The sequence below is a fragment of the Fusarium falciforme genome, chromosome 3, assembly GCF_026873545.1.
Source record: "Fusarium falciforme chromosome 3, complete sequence".
Taxonomy (NCBI): Eukaryota; Fungi; Ascomycota; class Sordariomycetes; order Hypocreales; family Nectriaceae; genus Fusarium; species Fusarium falciforme.
The window spans coordinates 391,003-405,335 of NC_070546.1; the positions used below are offsets into that span (position 1 = coordinate 391,003).

General features: G+C 49.8%; 4 protein-coding genes and 1 pseudogene across 5 annotated transcripts, besides 1 other annotated feature; 2 read left to right on the forward strand and 3 right to left on the reverse strand.

The window, feature by feature from the left end:
* Nucleotides 1–133: 133 nt before the first annotated feature.
* On the reverse strand, nt 134–2,294 carry NCS54_00344100 (Zn(2)-C6 fungal-type domain-containing protein; the record flags this gene model as incomplete). Its single annotated transcript, XM_053149015.1, has 6 exons — nt 134–497; nt 546–848; nt 901–1,117; nt 1,173–1,980; nt 2,036–2,060; nt 2,107–2,294. The coding sequence occupies 6 exons, from the start codon at nt 2,292–2,294 to the stop codon at nt 134–136; spliced, it is 1,905 nt and encodes a 634-aa protein (XP_053004990.1).
* Nucleotides 2,295–2,514: 220 nt separating this feature from the next.
* On the reverse strand, nt 2,515–3,807 carry NCS54_00344200 (Aminotran-5 domain-containing protein; the record flags this gene model as incomplete). Its single annotated transcript, XM_053149016.1, has 1 exon — nt 2,515–3,807. The coding sequence occupies one exon, from the start codon at nt 3,805–3,807 to the stop codon at nt 2,515–2,517; it is 1,293 nt and encodes a 430-aa protein (XP_053004991.1).
* Nucleotides 3,808–4,845: 1,038 nt separating this feature from the next.
* On the reverse strand, nt 4,846–6,132 carry NCS54_00344300 (HET domain-containing protein; the record flags this gene model as incomplete). The annotated part of the gene is made up of 1 exon (XM_053149017.1): nt 4,846–6,132. The coding sequence occupies one exon, from the start codon at nt 6,130–6,132 to the stop codon at nt 4,846–4,848; it is 1,287 nt and encodes a 428-aa protein (XP_053004992.1).
* Nucleotides 6,133–8,146: 2,014 nt separating this feature from the next.
* Nucleotides 8,147–8,573, forward strand: NCS54_00344400 (annotated as a pseudogene). The gene is made up of 2 exons: nt 8,147–8,485; nt 8,529–8,573.
* Nucleotides 8,147–8,573: a sequence feature.
* A 1,178-nt stretch (nt 8,574–9,751) lies between these two features.
* NCS54_00344500 (Beta-glucosidase) lies at nt 9,752–12,608 on the forward strand (the record flags this gene model as incomplete). Its single annotated transcript, XM_053149018.1, has 5 exons — nt 9,752–9,989; nt 10,027–10,042; nt 10,092–10,525; nt 10,577–10,665; nt 10,722–12,608. 5 exons carry the CDS (start codon nt 9,752–9,754, stop codon nt 12,606–12,608), a joined length of 2,664 nt encoding a protein of 887 aa, XP_053004993.1.
* Nucleotides 12,609–14,333: the final 1,725 nt, after the last annotated feature.

The following is a 14,333-nucleotide window of genomic DNA, read 5'->3' on the forward strand; positions in this document are numbered from 1 at the left end:
TAATATCCGCTGCGCTTTGAAGCGAGCGAGGAATGTGTGTGCGATACAACACTAAACACGATAGTCTTCATGAATTACAGATATTGCTTCAATGGGTATCGGGACGACGAAGTTGGTGATGCTGGTAAACGTGTCAAATATCCGCTACCCTCATAATTCCTTCCAATCCCAAGCCAGCAGCCTTCTGTACCATCAATTCCTTGGCCTGTTCCGCCAAGTTCCAAGTAACGGCGCACTCTCCAAGAGCCTGCATCAACGGCTGGGCTTCTGCGGGAACTCCCAGGGTGTTCATCGCCCGACTGGCTTGGACGACTCCGTAGACAAGGATTAACGGGGCATGGCGAAGGCCATACTGATGTCGATATCGTCGAAGTATTGATGCGATATCCTCTGCTGAGGAGAGGCAGTATTCGCGAGAGGCTTGGTCTGCTGCTGTGGGTAGTGATGAGAGGGCTTGGTCAAAGTTGAGAGCTATACGGGCGCTGTGGAAGAGCAGACTGGGACTTGTAAGCGACCTGATTGACCGCAAGGAGAGGGGAACTGACTGAAGCATAGCGACACTGGGAATGAGTGGCGTATCGATGGGTTCCCATTTATTCCACTCTGCGCGACCAGGCAACGCTGCCTTCCAGCGACATAGCTCGATGTTGAGTGTATCCAGACAAGCTCTACGACTCATACCATCCATGTTGGATCGAGGAGAGAATAAAGTGCATAGCATACGCTCGATTACCCTTGAGAGATGGATCTGTTCGCGGTAGTATGGAACCATGGATCCGATTTTGGTCAATTCGCTGTCGGTGCCTGAGAAGCCGACTGAGCGCCATGGTCTCAGCTCTGGATAATCGCTAGACCGTAGTCAGTATGGGAGAACCCAAGCAGAGGAAGGTCTAATCTTACGGCTGCTGTTCCATCGGCTCGACTTCTGCGTCGTCGTAGTAGAGAAAGACTGGCCGCCCGAGGATGAGACTGATGAGCTTGTCCGAGATGTAACATCCCCAGTAGATTCGCCTACGAATCTCGACATCTTCGTCGGTGGTTAAAGAAGCGTCGTAAGAGATCCAGTTCTTTGGGTCTTTCTGGAAACCCATATCTTGGGCGATACGAAAGGCGATGCCTGCGTGGGATAAGTATGAGATGGCAGTGAACTGTGACACCATGCGACTGCTTACCAGAGAATCCCCAGCCTTTGGAGAGATTGCCTCTGCCAATCTCATAAAAAGCAAGGCAGAGAAACGCCTGAACCGTAACAATAGACGGCCTCGTAAGGCCAGTAACCATGAGAATACTCTCCGCCGCCGTGTAAAACTGCTCACTTGACCTCCGATCCTCCTCATCAGGCGACATCAAAGTCCCTAAAGCACAAATAGAAAGCAGCAACGCCGAAGACCAATATTTGCAATTGACACGATCTCCAAAGTGATCTTGTAAAAAACCCTCACGGTAAATAAACATGAACTGAGGGTACTGCCACTTGAAGAACTGCATGAGTGCCTTCGCAATGACCTCGTCTTCTATGTTGATCCCAAAGTGTTCGAGGACATGTGCGAAATTGGATTCGGAACCTGTGTAGAGGGGCGGTTGGGTTGTTGCGTCTTTTACGGCGAGTTGGGCTTGGTTGACTGTTTGCGCGCGGTAGATACTTGTTGCACCGTGGTAGATGAGGGAGCCGTCGAGACCTGGCTGGAGATCGGCTTGTACATGGGTGCTTATATCTGATGAGGAGGCTGCTTCTGTTGCGGTGAAGCTGCTGACTGGTGATTGTTTGCGAAAAGAGACTGTGCTCAGTAGCGCTTCTCTCTCTCTTGGTGATGCCACTTGGACTTGGGTGATGAAGGACTCGAGCCATGCGACTCGATCTTCAAGGCTCTTGACGTAGTCATGGGAGGCCGGGCGTCTTTTGCGATCTACCTGGCTGTATTCGCAATTGTGTTTTGCCTTGGCGCAGTTTTGGCACGGCTCTGTTCGCGAGCATTTTAGCTGTTTGGAGTGAGTGAGCGAGTGAGCGAGGCTGATGGGATCCTGATTGTCGGACCTTGCGATATTGACACCTCTTGCAACTACAAAATATTACAAGTCATTCTAGTGAATAAGCAGGTGACTTACGAGAGGTTCTTCCTTTCTCTCATGAGATTTGTTCGTGTAGCGTCCATGAATACTTCCTCGTCGTGGGTCTTGTCTGGCGACAGACTCGTTGAACTGAGCCCCTTGGAGATAAGTGTGCCTGGACCATCACGTGCGGAGAAGGGGGATTTTGAGATGACGTAAGTTCTTTTACTTAGAATTAGAGGCATAAGATTATCAGCGAAAGTTCAGTCTAACTTCGGCTTTAGCTTTATCTAAGGTACGCGTATCACGAAACTGACATCCCGATGTCGGACCTTTGCTGTCGCAGGAGGAAGGCGATTAAACAGCATTATCCGAGAATATGTGACCAAGATAAAATAGTGAATTAATGATTGATCCTTCTATTATCTATAACAACGAAACAGGAGAAAAGACTTGCATTTTCCTCTAATCTGAGTTATCAGACTCCGTCACATTCCCAAGACCCAGCTCCAACCCAACCTGGATAACATCTACCAATCTCTCCACATCGCGCAAGTTGCTATAGAACCCAAACGAAACTCGAACACCCCACCTGAAGCAAGTCACAGCAACACCACGAGCCTTGAAATGTCTTGCCCATTCATCCCCGTATAACTTGAGGACGTGCAAGTGCGGTGCGCGGTGTTCGCGCTTCGGTGGGCCTGCAAGTTCAACGCCGATGGTGTCGCACCTTTCCCTTAGAGCATCCCCGAGGCTATAAAGATGTTCCTCTACGTCGCCTGGCCCCATCATGTCGAGATAGAATTGGAGAGATGCCTTGGCTGCTGTAGCTCCCAAGAGGTTGAGATTGGCATGATCATATCTTCGGGCTGATGGATGGAAAGCGATCGGGTCATCAGAGATCAAAAAGTCCTCGGATGGGAACTCAAGAGATCCGTAGCCCACAATCGGCGGCACTGGATCCATGGCGTCGATGAAACCTTGGCAGACATAGAGAGCCGCAAAGCCCAAGGGGCAGTTGAGTCCCTTGTGAAGGCTAAATGCAGCAGCAGTGACACCAAGGGCTTCCACGTCGACATTGGCAAAACCGACTTGTTGCGTCAGATCGGCGAGGACATGGATGCCTCTGGGTCTGTACTTGGCGCAGATATCCGCTACGTCGTTCCTCTGACCGCTGTGGAACATAATGGAGCTGATACCGATGCATCGAGTTCGTTCATCCACATATGGCTCAAAGGTGGCTGCGTTTGCAAAAGTTGAGAAGTCATTGTTGCCGGCATCTGTCGGAACTTGTCGAACTTCAATACCTTGCGACCGGAGCGAGAGCCAGCCGTAAGCCTGGTTGGGATGTTCGCAGTCTAGAATAACCACATTGTCACCCGGCTGCAACCGAAGACTTTGCATGAAGTAGCCCATGGCTTCAGTGGTGTCTCTGGTAAAGGAGATGTTCCTTGGATCGGTGCAGATGTATCGTCCAAGCAACGCCCGGGCATCCTCCACAGCCGACTTCCAAAACGGCTTGGGTGAAAGATTATGTAGCCACTCGGAGCAAAAGTTACCAATAGCTTCGTGAACGACGAGATTTGAAGGTGGCATGAAACCAGCGTTGAGATGAGTGATGTTCTCATCTGCAACAAGTGGTACCAGGCGTCGAAAGATTTCGAATTTATCTGAAGTGAGCGAGGCTGAAGTAGTCTTTGGTTGTTTGGAGACAGGCACCGCCTCTTCTGAGAAGGCTTGAGTGCTGATAGGTGCCATTGTGTCTGAATAAAGAACGGGGGAAGGCGGATTGTGATGTGTACTGAAACATGGTGAACTGGAGGTGTACCGTGATGCTTTTATATCCCAAAGCAAGCCCCAAAAAATGTGGACTGTCAATGACAGACACGACGTCTCGAGAATATGATGGACTCATCTTGAGACTGGAGAACTACACGTTGGTGTGAACGGGGACCAAACCCCATGAGTTTGTTCGGAGGATAAAAAAGTCAAGAACACAACGACATCCGATGACGGGGACCCCAAGTGGTTCATGCGCCCTGTAGGAACAGAGTCTAGAGCCAAGGCGCTGGAGGCCAAGGTCAGCATCATGGTATTAAACAGAGAGACCGGGGATGTAAGCCAAGTCGGTTCGTGTCCGGAGATGAGACCGAACCCCACCGGAACGGAGTCCAAACTCCATGGACCCACTTGCTCCGGCGCCGCTCCGGGGTAAATGAGGACGGGGACCAAAGTCCGCTCAAGCACGTGAGCCCCCGACCTCCTAAAAGTGATTACCTCCTAGGAAGAATACCACTTTTGGGGCTTGTTAAGGGCAGAATAAAAATTTTCATCACTCAAAAAGCTTCTCTATTGTTCCTGCTCTCAGATGCCTGCGCTGAACTATCCATGGCCACCTGGCAGCGAGATATGCCTTCAGAGGCTTCTCTTATCGAGCCTGTCAAGTTGATAAGAACTGGGAGTAAAATCGGCGTGAGCGCGTGAGTCCCTGACTTGGACCAGTTCTTGCGCTACGTCTAGGTAGTCCATTAAATTAGTTTTAAAATAGTAGATTAGGTTAAGCATTGGTAGATGACTTGATGGAAAAACTAGTGTGGTTCTCGTAGATACATAGCTTACAGTTAACAGTCCCCCATCGGCGGCGTCTTCTCCAGTCTCGTCTCCTTCTGGTTACCTGCCATCGCGTCGAATTCCAAGCACCCGATCCCAACTTGTGAGTCCCCTGAGCCTTAATCTCCGCCACAATTACCACACTTGTAACCCTCGATGTGTAGCGTGGGAGCCTGGGCAGCTTGTTCATACAGTTGTGACCTCCTCCTCTAGGCTGCTGTTCAAAAGACTACGGGCTAGGTTTGGATACTTTTCCTGATCTGCCGGATAGTAGGGTACCTGAAAGACTCCCGTCCGAAAATATGTTTGATCAGAATGCTGACGCAATATCAAACCCGTCACCTTCTTGATGTCGCTGCTAGCGACGAGAACTAATAGGTAGTCGCGAACTGTGGTCATGCCACCTGCGAGTAAGCTGGCTTCTGCACCGTCTCTGTGGATGCTAATGGAAGGAATACTGGAAATAGTACCGTTAACGTATCTCTCCGTTTCCTGTGGCAGTTTCCAATCGACGGGTGTGACGAATCCACGTAGCGTAAGACTGCCGTAGATAACCTTTCCGTACCTAGCTCCTTCTGCTGCAGTTCCTACGTTGACTCTGACTATGTCAACCTGGGAAACTCCAGAATCGCCAAAAACACGGCCATTAATAGGACGCATTGTGGATGCCCAGGACCATGATGGGGCAACATAGGCCGAAGCTTGGGGCTGGGGCGATCCTCTCACCCATGTGTCAATCATCCAGAGGAGCCCCCATGGTAGGTGTGATTGCCATATGCCAGCTAGGTACTGATCCTCTGGCTGGATGCCAAACCGCTCGGCGATACCTCCTATAGCTGGAAGGCGATCCCCGGAAAGGGTAAGCGACCGCCTCGAGAACTCATCGACGAGCTTATGCCACCTCTCCACAGTGACAGCTTCGTTGAGATATAATAGACCACGAGAGACCTGGGTGTTACTCTTGAGCTCTTGAACAGAGCACTTTCCGCCTCGTCTGTCACAATCGTTGTGCGACTGACAAGTCCAATGTACACAAGCGGCACTATATTCGAGAATCCGACGTGAGAGCAGTCGTTCTTGAAAAGCCCAAGCTCTTTTCGACAAATGGTTTACCGGCGGTCGGAAAAGCTTTGGGGCGATGATCACAGGACTGACTTGGCCTGCCAGATCACGATAGTGCATCTTGAAGACCCAGTCTTGTTTGTTGCATCCATATGGTATAAGGTCCTGTAGGAAACCCTCTTGGGCTCTTTCCGCCCTTGATGCTGCTATGGTGACTTGAGCATTCTCGTAGACGTGCCCCATAAGGTCAATTTCGCAGGCTTTGTCACTCTCGTCGTCCTGAATGATACAGAGCGCATCAACCCAGAGGTAGCCGAGACCGAGATTCTCTGTTACGACCACTGCGTCCTTGATCGTTTGGGGTAGATCTTGGAAATTGATCCGTGTCCGATGACGAAGAATGGTTTGCATCGTTGTCTGAACAATTTGCTCTCCTCCCCAGCAATAGGACAGGGCTGCGTATGGCACTTGTTCCCCATGCGGCTCTGTTAACTGAAGTATCCTCCTTCCTTGACGAGTGGAAATCTTGATCAACCTGGCTGGCGTAAAGCTTCTTCTTGTAGTGAGGTGAGAATATTCGACGTGATTTTGGACATAATTTTGTAGCTAATTGCGTGCCTGGGCGAATGATGGTTCGCAGGATACATTTGTGCTCGCGACTGACTCGAACTTGTCGGCTGCAGGCCCTTCTGATATATGTAAGTGTCTATCTAGCATCTGGCTAAGAGCTGCCGCTACACTATTGGAGTCTTGACGGGAGAGTGGGCGATTCATTGAAAACATACTGACCTTCAGCGAAGACGCCGAAAACGCAATGGTGGAGAACATCGTGTCTCAAACTCTCACTTGTAATAATACCACGCGTGGTATTGTAGAAGGCACTGATCTCGACAGAATTATCATCGAGATTGATACCGACCCAGAAGCGAGCTGGTCTCTGGGTGTCACTGCCATGCGCCCCCTCGGCGTTATTCGACAATGATGTCGCTTGGGCAGCCTTTCTGGGTTTTCATAGCCTCTTCAACCCAGAAGACACGAATTCGTAAAAAAGGCACCCATCAGAAACGGCATAGGCGATCTGCATGTCGTCCACCTCGACAAGAAATGTCCGCTCCAACGCTTCGAGGACGGCGTTGTTGCTTAGCAGCGATCTTAGTACTCGGGGCAAAAGGAGGGATTGGCTGGGCTCCACGATTTCGTATAAATCGGGATTATCTTCTGGGAGTGAAATGACGATGCCATCGCAATGATGGCACGAGTGAGGGTTTGTATAGTTCATTGAGTCGGACCAGGACAATGACTCTTTGGAAACCGAATTCTGGAAGGGTTGGCAGTGATCTCAAGCGCGGACATTTGAAACTAGTCATCGGTAGGCAGTTAAGTTACTGTCCTCAGGTCAAGACAAGAGAGGACGACGATGTGAAAACTGGGGAGAGCTGCTCTGCTCTGCTCTGCAAAACACGGAGCGGGGGTGGTGGCTGAGCATAGCGGCTGAGCTGACTAGGCATCATTTTCAACTATGTTGGTGAATATGACCTGACCAGCTCATACCAGCGCCACAAGAGCTTCTTGGTGAAAGCACTGCCAAGAAGAGGACTAATTACTGTTAAAATGTGGCATAGACACGAGTTGATCCCCGTGTCTATCTATATCGTGCACCAAATAGGGGAATGATACTCTGGCCTGAAATGTGGGATAGAGACAAGGGATTCCGGTCCTGGGTGCCGACGGATTTGAAACGCCAAAGTCTAACTGGGACATTGGCGTTGTTAATATGATTCGAGTGGAGAGGTTGATCAGATGAGGCACTGTTTTATAGAGCAGGGACATGAAACAACTCCGGGATGCCGTTTCAGAGCACACACCATGTTGTTGGTTCATGAACTGTTGGCCAGGAGTGTATGATCTGCAGAAGCTCACATCTTGTATTTAATAGAAGCAGATGAACCATGGGTAATACATCTGATGGAAGCGAGAACGGGCCCTTTGTGTAAGTGATAATGCAAATACCCCATCCTTTTCGCAGCCAAAGTAAATGCATGGTTCCATCAAACCCTCATCCAATTTTTCTGGCTTGGATGGGAAAATAAAAATGGGAGAAAGTGTAGAGACCAAATCACGGGATAGTTTCTCCCCATGTGTTGCTTTTGAATTGCTGATTTCTCCGTGGCCAGCTATCAATGCGGCGTTTCAGGTCCTCCCCAGGTGTTGCAAGTTAAGCACACCGCCAATCGTTCCACTCAGAGTCTAGAATTGATAGGGCAACTTAGGGGATGGTTTTCAAATGGTATAGAACGCCCACACCCTAGCTGCTCTAGCAGTGCTGATTTGCGATAGATGGGTCGGCCTATTATCTTTGTGGCTCATAGTCTCAGTGGCCTCGTAGTTGAGGACGTGAGTATATACTAGACATTTGGAACTACAGCTAATGATTGACCACCGACAAAAGGGCTTACTTCACTCTAAAAACAGCGCCCAACTACATCTCCAAGATATCTCTAAATCTACCATCGGCATTGCCTTTTTGGGCACACCACACCTTGGTGCTGACCTAGCAAGATGGGCTGACCTACTCAAAGGATTCAAGGTAGTCCTTCAAGACTTTAACTCTAACATTGTCGACGTTCTTAGGCCCGAGTCAGAGGTTCTGGCGAGGATACAGGGCGACTTCCACACGATGCTACGAGTGTGGAAGGACCAGAATAACCGCGACCTCAATATCACCTGCTTCTATGAAGAATTGGGTTATCGCAATATCAGGCCTGTAAGTCATCACCTGATTACAGTTCAATGAAGTGGAATAATAGCCTTCAGATCGTTCCGATGCACTCAGCAATATTACCCGCCTATAACTCAATCGGGATTCGCCAAAATCACGTTACGATGACAAAGTTTGAGTCAAAAAACGACGCAGGCTTTCAATCTGTGTCAAGCGAGTTATGGATGTGGGTTGCGATGATAAGGGGAGGAAACACACGGGACGTGCCGCAAGCAAGCATTCAAGATCTACCGGAACAGTCAAATCGAGAGGTAAGGTTAAGAGAAGATTAATGAACCCATACTATTAACTCGCAGTGAAATAGTTCTGACGGAAATTTCAAGAATCGAACCGTTATTCAAGGACATAACACGATCGAACACCCCACCCAGAGCGGCGATGGGACGGTTTTCCCAGGGAAACAATATTGCTTCGGGAAGAGACGTGATGTTTAACTTTGGATAAAGCTGTGGCCATATAGAGCAATATCAGACGTGTAATTCGGGTCAGGGTTAGGCAGTCACGCCGATAAGCGGGCAAGGGCAAAGTAATTAGTCACAAAGGTGGAAGGAAAGGAGACCTGTACAGGTCTCTGGAAGGAAAGAGAGCACAGGTGACTAGTGACGGCAATAAAGACTCCGCGTTCAAGGAACGTCTTGGCTTCTCTCCTAACCTCGGCTGTGTCGTAGAACGATTCCTGACATTTGATAATAGTCGACGAAATCAGTTACGATCTAGACGAGTCCCGTTGGGCGTATTATTATCCCGACCACTCCTCTCTAAACCTTGATCAGCTCATATTATCCGGTCGGGCCAAGACTCAGCTACCCCTCCCAAATTTCTCCTTGCGGGACCTCTTTACTGCTGCACACAGCGCCAACGCTCCAAAAAGGGCTATACGTAATCGGCCTATACTCCCCCTCTGAGATGGATGTTACCCTTGCTATTGACTTTGTTTCTCCAGAACGTGTGCTTCCTATCCACGCGACCACCCTCTCTCAAGCTCATCGCGTGACCATACCTCGGGCCCACTCAAAGGAGATACTGATCCGCACTCACGGACACATGACTACCGGGACGACTTCCCAAATAGTTCTCGAGCCGAGACAGAGATCACTTACACCGCCGATCGGCCCCCACGTATAGTTAGCCATATAACTACAACCGAATGTCGCTAGACCGAGTGGCCCGGCGCTTTCATCTCTGGCATCTCCCTTGGTGAGAAGACTGGTCGCCTTGAATTACGGTGCGCTGGCGATAGAAGAACCAACTATGGGGATCCGAAGCCTGATTTGCGGCTTGCTCTATCTGACGGAAGTAGGGTCGGCAACTCCCACACAGAAAAGAGCTGCAACAGCGGATGGATACTATGTCACTCCGTATTATCCTGCCCCCTTCGGCGGCTGGGTAGGTGAGTGGGCAAAGAGCTACGACAAGGCCAAGAAGCTCGTCGACTCAATGACCCTGGCTGAGAAGACAAACATCACCGCCGGAAGTGGCTTGTTCATGGGTATGAACCCTCTCCTTGAAGTGGCCCGATACTCCAGTTAACCAGAATGCAGGGTACGTTTGAACATTTACAAGTTGAAAGACCCCATACTGACTGGGCAAGACCCTGCAATGGAAACACAGGTTCTGCTGATCGAGTTGGGTTTCCTCAACTCTGTCTCAACGATGCCGCCAACGGCATCCGCCTTACTGACAACGTAACCGTATTCCCTGACGGGATAACTGCTGGTGCAACTTTTGACAAGAAGTTGCTGTACGAGCGTGGTGCCGCCATCGGGAAGGAGGCTCGCGGGAAAGGCGTCAACATCTGGCTAGGTCCCTCAGTCGGCCCTATCGGCCGGAAGCCGAAAGGTGGTCGGAACTGGGAAGGTTTTGGAGCAGATCCCGCGCTGCAGGCTATCGGTGCCCGTGAGACGATCAAAGGTGTCCAAGGACAAGGTGTAATTGCTACTATCAAGCACCTCATCGGGAACGAGCAGGAGATGTATCGTCGGCAGACGACCGATTTCGTTTCTCCGGCATACTCAGCAAACATTGGTATGTTGACATCCTATTATTGCTGACACAAGTACTGATGCAAAGTCTCAGATGATCGAACACTTCATGAAGTTTATCTTTGGCCTTTTGCTGAGGCTGTCCGCGCGGGGGTCGGAGCTGCAATGACGGCATACAATCGAGTAAGTTGCTCCATCTTGAGAACTGGTTCATGCGTGGCTCACAAACCAACTTCAAGGTCAACGGCACCATGTCCAGCGAGCACTCGTACCTGATCAATGCCCTTCTAAAAGACGAACTGGGCTTTCAAGGCTTCGTCATGACCGACTGGCTGTCCCAAATCACCGGCGTCCACTCAGCCCTCGCAGGCATGGACATGAGCATGCCCGGTGATCCCATAATTCCACTGCTTGGGAACTCCTTGTGGATGTACGAGCTCACCCGGGCGACCCTCAATGGTTCAGTTCCTATGAGCAGACTCAACGACATGGCGACTCGCATCGTCGCAGCCTGGTATCAGTTTGGACAAGACGACGGTTTTCCAAAAGTCAACTTTGATACCAACACAAAGACTGCTGTTGGTCCGCTGTATCCTGGAGCTTGGCCGAACTCCCCCAGCGGAGTGGTCAATCGATATGTCCAGGTCCAGGAAGACCATGACGTGATCGCAAGGGAGATTGCCCAAGACGCCATCACCCTTCTCAAGAACGAGCATAAGCTGCTGCCTCTCTCTATCAACAGCCCATTGAAGATCTTTGGCACCGGAGCTCAGGTTAACCCCGATGGCCCGAACGCCTGTGTCGACCGCAGCTGCAACAAGGGCACATTGGGCCAAGGTTGGGGATCCGGCACCGTCGATTACATGTATCTCGACGACCCCATTGGTGCAATCAAGGAGGAAGCCAAGGATGTCACCTTTTATAACACTGACAAGTTCCCGTCGGTCCCAAATCCTACCGACAAGGATGTCGCGGTCGTCTTCATTACATCTGATTCCGGCGAGAACCAATACGAGGTTGAAGGAAACCATGGCGACCGGGATGCGTCGCGTCTGAATCCATGGCACGGCGGAAACGACCTTGTCAAGGCTGCAGCAGCCAAGTACAAGAACGTTATCGTCGTGGCACACACCGTTGGTCCCCTGGTTCTTGAGGAATGGATCGATCTCCCATCCGTCAAGTCGGTTCTTATTGCACATCTGCCAGGCCAGGAAGCAGGAAAGTCTCTTACCAACGTTCTGTTTGGACATGTCTCCCCGAGTGGACACTTGCCATATAGCATCACTTATGCCGAAGACGACATGCCAGCAAGCGTCGTGAAACTGATCGACTCTGGCTTCAGGGACCCACCGCAGGATACTTACTCGGAGGGTCTATACATCGACTACCGTTGGCTTAACAAGGAGAAGACTCGTCCTCGTTATGCCTTTGGCCATGGTCTCAGCTACACCAGCTTCTCATACACCAAAGCCACCATTGAAAAGGTCACTCAACTATCCAAGTACCCGCCAACCCGTCCGGCAAAAGGAAAGATGTTGGACTACTCACAGGATATCCCCGACTACCGAGAAGCTATTAAGCCAAGTAGTTTCAAAACTGTCTGGCGCTACCTCTACTCTTGGCTTTCCGAGTCAGACGCCAAAAAGGCAGCCGAGAGAGCCACGACAACCAAGTTCAACTACCCCGACGGCTACACGAACGTGCAAAAGACTGCATCTCCCCGTTCAGGCGGCGCTGAAGGCGGCAACCCTGCTCTCTGGGATGAAGCATACCGCCTCTCCGTCGTCGTCACCAATGAGGGTGCAGACTTTGCTGGCAAGGCATCACTGCAGGCCTATGTCCAATTCCCGAATGGAATTTCGTATGATACGCCTGTCATTCAGCTACGTGACTTTGAGAAGACGAGAGAGCTTGCACCGGGGGAGAGCGAAAAGTTGGAGGTTGTGCTGACGAGGAAGGACGTGAGTGTTTGGGATGCTGAGACGCAGGACTGGGTTATCCCCGAGGTCGATGGAGAATATAGAATCTGGCTGGGAGGTTCGAGCGATGACCTAGGGGTTGTCTGCTTCGCGGATAAGTTAACTTGCGAGGAGAGCGCCGATGGGCCTGTGTCTTATAAGGACTAACCCCTCATGAATAGCAACAATACGGAACGTCCGTCCAGGTTTGGGATCGTCGTCATAGTGGTGTGCCAAGCCAGAGCTGAGCCGTTGTGGATGTCCCTTGGCAGCCTTAATGATCGGAGCTACCGGCTCTGTGACGTTACAGCGCGTGATGAGCGTGAGCTGAACCTCGGCGCTGAGACAAAGTTTGCATCTAACGCCAGCCATAACTCTATTTCTATCTAGACAAAGCTGAGTCTGGAGGATGCGGTTAAGGGATATCGGCGTTGTGTGATTATATAGCGTTATTATTAAACGCTTTCTAAAGCCAGTTTATTCTAGTTTAATATTATTTATCCTACTTATTATAAATGAAGCATAATATCTTAAAACTATATATAATCTATGATTCCTCCCTTTTTATTCTTTCTTATTTCTTATAACTGCTAATTAATTCTAAAATATATCTTTAAACAACTAGACCTCTTCAAAGGGATATTCTACTAGAATAACTATAAAGATATACTTCTATCTAATCCTAATAAGTAACTCTTAATTAACTATATAAAATAAATACTAAAAACTACTTTAATATTTATAATATATCTCCTTATTCTATAGAGATAGCCCCGCGCCGTCATAGTAGGCCCTTATCTAGTCACTATGGTTTACCACTATTATCATAGAGGTTAAATAGGCATAGGCGGAGGATATATAGGTATAGGAGGTCTACGGACGGGCGGCCCTCGTATGGGTGGAGGGATAATAGGGGGAGGACGACGTATGGGTGGACATCGCTGCTCCTAGCCTTAGTATTAGCAGGGACTAAGTGTCACGGCCATGACATGGGCCAGGCGGAGAAACACGGCAGAATGTTCTGACTAAGCAGGGGACCGGCCCCGGTGCAGGTATGGGTCGCTACCAAAGGGACCGAACTTCGTTCCTCTCGGTCCTGGGACCCAATAACAAAAGCATCGGTCCTACCCTGGACCGAAACCTAGAACCCTCGGTCCCAGAACACATCACGAAGTATATAGCACACACCCACTTGCACTTCGTTATATAGTAGCTACTTTAGCTATGGTAACAAGGCTGTGTCGCTGCAAATGTTGGCTGATCTTTAAACTGGCCATCAAGGAGGCTCTCTGCTATCCGAGTGGTTATGATTATTCTTTCTGGTCACCCCGCTACCTACGCATGTGCGCGAAGACGACCTAACTAGAGGAGGCAGATGGCTGATTGGTTGGTGGGCAGCGACCTCAAGTCAGATTGAGGTGGGTATGAAGACGAATGGCTTGATCTGGCGCTTCTGGCTCATTAGTTTAGAGTGAGTAGATTTAAACAAAGTGACCTGAACCAAAAAAGAAAGCTCCCCGTTCCAAGTTCAATCTTCCATGTCAGAGCCAGTACCACATGTCTCTTCACTCTCAGACAAACTCATAGATACACCCAATCCCATCACAACAACAATCATCCTCATAGTCTTCCTCCAAACTGAGGAAGTCTCCGTTCACAAATAGATCCTCGTCCTCCTCTGTCCACTTGTAGCTCTGTCTTAATTGCTCCGCGACAGCGTGATGACTCTCTCTTGTTGTAAGCTTTACTGCTTGGATGACTTGATAGCGCTTATTTCCGGGGGTGAGAGCCTTGTGGTTAATTAAGAGTTCTAGTATATCAAGCCTCGCGTGTTTGGCCGCTCTCTCTAGTGCTGTTCTTCTGTTCTGCTTGGCCTCTCGAGCATTGACCCGG